General features: G+C 58.6%; 1 protein-coding gene across 1 annotated transcript in view; it reads right to left on the bottom strand.

The window, feature by feature from the left end:
• Positions 1 to 6,311, bottom strand: part of VOLCADRAFT_108402 (uncharacterized protein) — a gene marked incomplete at its 3' end in the record, with an annotated part of 24,813 nt that overhangs the window by 4,019 nt on the left and 14,483 nt on the right. Inside the window, exons 24-37 of the mRNA XM_002958931.1 lie at positions 5,774 to 5,987; positions 5,174 to 5,224; positions 5,017 to 5,036; positions 4,374 to 4,498; positions 3,834 to 4,020; positions 3,463 to 3,555; positions 2,836 to 3,205; positions 2,668 to 2,710; positions 2,577 to 2,585; positions 2,442 to 2,512; positions 1,680 to 1,764; positions 820 to 1,075; positions 340 to 530; positions 5 to 179 (exon numbers count right to left, since the gene is read on the bottom strand). Coding sequence (XP_002958977.1) covers positions 5 to 179; positions 340 to 530; positions 820 to 1,075; positions 1,680 to 1,764; positions 2,442 to 2,512; positions 2,577 to 2,585; positions 2,668 to 2,710; positions 2,836 to 3,205; positions 3,463 to 3,555; positions 3,834 to 4,020; positions 4,374 to 4,498; positions 5,017 to 5,036; positions 5,174 to 5,224; positions 5,774 to 5,987 — 1,890 coding nt within the window. The remainder of the gene's footprint in view (positions 1 to 4; positions 180 to 339; positions 531 to 819; positions 1,076 to 1,679; positions 1,765 to 2,441; positions 2,513 to 2,576; positions 2,586 to 2,667; positions 2,711 to 2,835; positions 3,206 to 3,462; positions 3,556 to 3,833; positions 4,021 to 4,373; positions 4,499 to 5,016; positions 5,037 to 5,173; positions 5,225 to 5,773; positions 5,988 to 6,311) is intronic.

Genomic DNA, 6,311 nt, shown 5'->3' with positions numbered 1-6,311 from the left:
CCACATTCATTCCGCTACTGCCGTTGCCCGGTGGCTTCCGAGTTACCGCTTGCAGCAGTGTCGCCAAGCTCAGGTCGGTTGCAACCACCTCGGGGTCGACGTTACCGTTACCGTTACCGTTACCGGTGTCACGGCTGTAGCTGGCATTTCTTGGGTCCCAGTCCGCGCCTAGGACCAGTCTATAAAAGGGGGGGGAGGGGAAGGGGAGGGGAGAGGGGGGGAGAGGAGGGGAGAGGACGGGAGAGGGGGGGAGCTTTGGAAGGATGTGTATGTTACCCCCCCCCCCGGCTTCCCCCTCACACACACACACACCATCCCCCACCACCTCGCATTTCCCACCTGACCCAAGCCAGCGTGTTCCAATCGCTGTACGGCCCAGGGTTGTACTGCTGCTGCCGTGACTGTACGGCATCTTCCACCAGTTGTCGTGCTATTGCCGCCCTCCATATGGGCAGTTGGGTTGACTCCAGGGAGGATATCCACTGCTGCTGCTGCTGCAGCCACTGGGAAGCTGTTGCTGACGGCTGTAGCTGTGGTGATGACGGGGGTGGTGGTGAGGGGGGGTAGTGCTGTAGGCGGTCCTCCCCCCCCCCAGAGGAACAGCGCCCAGGTGTTGAGATCCAGATTCGTCCTGTGTGAAGGGGGGTGATGCCGGGGTGGGGCTCAGAGCGACACGTCATCAACCAGCAGCAAGGTGGTAACGAGTCCCCCGCAGTGCCACCACGAGCTGTCTGGTCCTGCAGTACGGAGTACCACACGCGGGTGGCAAACCCCTCCATGAAAAGCCCAAAGACATTTTAACACCCTTGCTCCACTGACTGATCCGGTGACAGCCTCCAGCCGCTCAGAGCTCAGGCTCCATACATACACATACACACACCTGTGTGGCTGCCACTCCCCCCAGCGCTCTGGGGGAGCCCACATAAGGCCCATCTGGGGGTCCGTCAGCTCCACCAGGTCACGGAAGCCGCCAGAGACGGCGGCCGCCTGCTGGAGTGTCGTCGTACGACCATAGCTCGACAGTACGGCAGGTAGTATCGCCCAGAGCATGGCGGGTGGAGACTCCGGGTACAACCTGCGTCCGCGAGATGTGTGTGTGGTGGGGGGGAAGTGAGGGGAGGTGGAGGAGAGGAGTTTAAAAAGGCGAGAGGGAGGGGGAGGAAAAGAAGAGAGGAGCAAGCATATGTTTGGATTTGCGTAAGACATGCAGGTTTTTGACGTACACATGTCTTCGACATGTACATGTACACACGCGCACATGCAGGGAGTATTTCCGCAGATGAGCTCGTGAGGTGAGGTGAGGGGAGGGGAGGTGAGGTGAGCGTTTTGAAGGCCCTCGTGGCGCAATGCTTTCGCAGCTACACACTCACACACACACACACGAAAGGCTTCATCCGGCCCGGGGGGGGGGCACTAGGGGTGTGTCCTGATAAGTGCCGTGGGACACAAGTTGGCCTGTGACCCCCCAAGACACACACATACATACGTACTTACACACAAAGCTGTGCGGTTTCTATCGTGTTGCTTTCACTGTACTTTTGCAATACATACTTACATACATGCATACACGTACACACAATCACGGTACCCACACATCTTGGCGCATCATAAGCAACTCCCCCCCCCCGGCAATTCATCTGCTCAGAAGTATTGTCTACACCGTCACACAACTGTCGTACCTGTCGGCTGTCTTCTGTTGCAGTACGTCGTACATTGCGGAAATGGCGGGAAAGTACCCGACGCCAGCCGTCAGGTTCAAACCGTCTGCAGCGTTGCGGTTAGCGGGGTGAAGGGAGGAGGGGGAAAGAGGGAAGGGGGAGGGGGAGTGCACGCAAGGAGTATCGGGGAAAGTATAAAGCATCGGGGAAGCGGGGGGGGGCGCGGAGGAACCACGGGAACGAGTGAAGCTGATGCCCAAGGAGATGAACTGATACGCGAGGGGAGGAGAGGTGCGAGGTTAACTATAGCAGTGGCAATATCAACCAGGGAAAACCACTGTACGACCGATACGACCAAAGTTGCACTTTACGAACTGCTGAACGAGTCCAAAGCTCCAATGAGTCCCCTGAGCAACCTCTGATCCTTTGTGACATTTTTGGAGTAACATGGAATTATGTACATTTTTGGTCGTCTTGTCCAAGTGCACGTGAATGCGAGACAGGTTTTCAAACACACGCACTCGCCCCGAAGCGCAATACGATGCACAACGTAATAGCAACGGAGCTCGTAGGTATACCGTTCATGTGAACGCGGTCGTGCCTGAACGCGGTTCAAACGTCTCTTGACTTAGTGTTCGTCAGGGTACCCCCCCGCGCAGATTCATATCCTCGCCGCCCCCTCCTGTAAATGTCCCGCCCTCTCTTTTCCTCCCTCTTTCCCCCCTACCTCCCCCCCTCCCCCTCCCCCTCCCCCTCCCCCCTCCCCCCCCTCTCTCGGCTCACCGCTTCCCGGCACCGCGTCCGGCAGTGTGAGCCCCTCCTGCCACTGCACTGCCGTACCCCCCCTTGCAGGGCTGGAGGACGGGGGCGGAGGGGGTGTGGCGGTGAGGGCGAAGGTAGTGGCCAACCACACGTCACCTTGCTGGCCTGAAAAGGGGGAAAGGGGGAAGGAAAGGGGGGGAAAGACGAACCACAAACGAGTGAAGCTGCTGCCAGGGCAAGAGTGTACCAGACGTAGAACTGACCAGCAGGCGTTCTTGTGTGCGTGCAGCCTCGGGATGACGGGGGAAGGGGGGAGGGGGGAGGAGGGGGCTGCTGGAGGAAGTACCAGTACTATTTCTGTCCTCCGGCGCTTTCAACAAACAGCAAACGCCTTTTCTACCATGGCGTTGCTCACATAACAGCAGCGGCAGGAGCAGGACAAGCCAGTGCCACGTCCGCCAACACCGCCAGCACTGCTGCTCGGCCGACTGCTCTCCCACACACGGCCCCATAGAGACGCCAGACGCCCCGTGGACCACACCCACAGACACACACTCCACATCTAAACGCCCCAGACCCGCCCCTTCCTCCACATTACATACATGCAAACGTACATACATACATACGTACATACCCTGTACTTGAAGTTGTATCCGCAGAGCATCCCCTCCTGCTCTCCCTCCCGCCCTCTGCCCCCCCTGGCCCCCCACCGCCCCCCCCAGGGTGGAGGCGGTGAAGGTGAGGTTGACCGAACCCACGGAGGCGGCGGAGAATGAGAAACGAACCTGGGTGGCAACAATCCAGTGTGTGTGTGTGGGGGGGGGAACTTAAAGTGAGGGAAAGTCGAAACGCACTAGGTTGGTACGACAGTTCGTACGGCAGAAGAGGGATATTAAGAAATACAGGAGGAGGCTGTACATGTTGCTGAGGTGTCGGCAGGGTAAACACGTCGCCGTGTGATACACCACTGGTCGAGAAAGATGTGTCCACAGGGGTAGTACGGCACCAAACCCCCCCACCCCCCCAACCCCTCACTCCCCACCTCCTCCTGCAGGTCTTCCCCTCCTCCTTCTGAGGTTGAGAATGACACGGTTTTACGTGTCGTACCATTGACTGAGACGGCATTGCCGTCCACCTGGCCGCGGGGGGAGAAGCGGGGGAAGGGGGAAAGGGGCGGGCCGGAAGGGGATTTTGTGCGATGCGCCGTACACCCTCACACATCTTCGGAGGGACTGTAAAACTCTCCAGCAAGTTCAAATCTAAGCTACAGCTGCTACAGTTCCTGCCATCACTCCCTCACTCCCCCTCTCCTCCCGCCCGTAGAACCGCACATACATACACACACAACACGGCGCCCATTCATTCTACCCTCCCTCCCTCCATACATACACATACATATACATACATACATACCTGCAGCTGCACCGCCACGTCGGCTGGCGCCAGGCCCTCCGCCACCGTCACCACCACCCCCGCCTGGAAGCTGTCCCCCACCCTCACGAACCGCGGCAGGGAGGGGGTCAGTGACACCAGACGGCGCACAGCCACACGACCCTCACCGGAACCGTAATGGGCTGCGGAACCGGAGGCGGCGAAGGCCCTGTGGGTGTGTATGTATGTATGTATGTATGCACATATATATGTGTATGACGGGGCGGGGCAAACGGGGGGTGAAAGGGGAAGCGGGCGGGGGTAAACGACGAACCACGAGCGAGTGAAGCTGATGCCCACGGCCGGGGGGAGGGGAGGGGAGACCAAAACCCAATCCAAGGGTGTCTACACTGCCTGACTTTAAAAGCGGGGGGGGGAGGGGGGAAGACATGCTGTGTACGGCAGCAAATGCCTCGTTCCTGTGGAATGTGTGTCTGTTGGTAAATGTACGATAAATAAATTGCCAATGACGGAGTACGGGTATGTACGGCGAATGTGGCCGTACACTGACGTGCATCTCACCGAATGACAAAGCTTCCCAAGTTTTGGGGGGCCGTGAACTCCAGAGTGGCCTTTCCGTCGGGTCCGGTACTTGCCGTACGAAACAGGGGGGTCACGCGGAAGGAGGCCACGGAACGGGGAGGCAGCTGTACGGCAGTGGTGCCGCCGTCGGCGGTGGCAAGTGAGCTAGGCGGCGGCGCGGCTGGCTGTGGCCCCCGCGCCCCAATCTTCCCCACGACTGCGGATTCACCATTCGCCGGCATGGCTTCAACGTAAACAACGGATGCACGGCGACGACGTGCACGTGTGTTTTTTGTGTTTTGCCCCACGTTTCAGGGAGGGGGACGGGGTGGGGGACGGGGGTGGGGGAGAAGAGGGGGTCGAGGGGGGGCGGAGGAGAGCGTATTGAGGTCTGGTATTATCCTTATTATCACTACTACTACTATACGACTTGGCATACGACTTGACATATGATTGCACATTGCAGTGATGATGGTGATGATAATGGTGTGTTTGAAATGTGTACGACGGTGCAGAGGTTGCCCACACCTCTCTTATCTCCCCCGGGGGAGGGGGCTATCTATCCAGGGGGGGGGTTAAGAGGGGTAGGGGTGTGCAGTGCGAGTTGCCAACCCCCTACCCCCGTACCGACCTACAGACTGACCGACAAACAAGCAAACGTATCTACACACATCAACAAAACACACACACGTTTGTGTCCGGGAAATGGCTCACACATACATACCGACATCCACTTAGCGTAGCAAAAATCCCCAGGAGCCGCTACACCCGCCGTACAGCCGTACAGCCGTACAACCCACCAGTGGCGGCGATTGTGACGGCGTTCATCGCAGCTGCAAAACCGCTGTACGCTGCATGGACGGGGAGGGCGACGAGGAGGGGGAAATATAGAACATCCGTACAAACGTACGGAAGCGCGTGTGTATTTGTGTACGGAACGATGTGGTCGCGGGTGTGGACGAGGCTGGTCTGCTCCGTGTGGTCGAATCGTCCCGGTACAGGGTGGTGATGCGTGCGGTGTATTTCCGCGCACGCGTACTTATGACTATGGTACTATACTGACTAAAGGTAGTTACTGGAGTTCAACACGGTGTACTAAACGGTGTCTATTGCTGTGTCCGAGTGAGAGTCTGGGCCCCTAGGGAGATCCAGACTCCTGTCTTGAAGGGCGCTGGTTCAATGCCTGCCTGTGTCTTTGCTGTAGGTAGGTATGTAGGTATGTAGGTATATATATCACATTGAACATTGATTATCTCGCCCATCATCACTAGGGGGGCACATAGAGCAACACTGGGTCGGATCAGTAGCGGGAGGTGCGAGGGGGACCACCCCGGGGGGTGCGAACTCCCGCTGGGGTGGGTGACAATCTGTTCCATCTGGTCAGGTGCCCCCCCCCTCACCCCCCTGGTGACCCGGTGTCCACTGAGGGGGGCGCTGGGCGCTGGGTCGATCTGGTTTGGGCGATTTGTGGTTTGGCGCAAAGTCTTCGGTGGTGGGGGTGCCTCCACCACTCGCGCAGTCGGTGTTCCCTTGGTGGTTGTCGAGGTGGTTGTCGAGGTGGTTGGTGGTTGGGGGTCCGGTTCTTCGTCGTTGCGCCGCGAGCATTACCTTGACCTGGGGGTGCGCGACTGCGTCCGAAGGCCGTCGCTGTTTTTGGGCCCTGTCGCGTCCAGGCGCGTCGCGCCTTTCCGTTTGCAGTACTTTAATCGCTGAGAGGCGGGTTCTTCTCTTTTGGCCTCTTGGATACATCTCTTGGAGCAACAACTAATGCGGGCTTGTGTTGCGGAAGCCGGGTTAGTTGGCGTAAGGCCCTTGGGCGATGCAAGCTTTCGGTTGCTTCGCCACGGCCCGTGTCCTCAGGGCCATATAAATAATAGCGCCGCTTGGGTTCAGTTCTTTATCTTGTTTTTGTTGTTCAGCGCGCGCCCGCCACCCCCC

Source organism: Volvox carteri (genome assembly GCF_000143455.1).
Source record: "Volvox carteri f. nagariensis unplaced genomic scaffold VOLCAscaffold_113, whole genome shotgun sequence".
In the NCBI taxonomy this organism is placed as follows: Eukaryota; Viridiplantae; Chlorophyta; class Chlorophyceae; order Chlamydomonadales; family Volvocaceae; genus Volvox; species Volvox carteri.
Note: the sequence above shows the minus strand (reverse complement) of the source record. Positions and strands in the feature narration are given on the sequence as shown.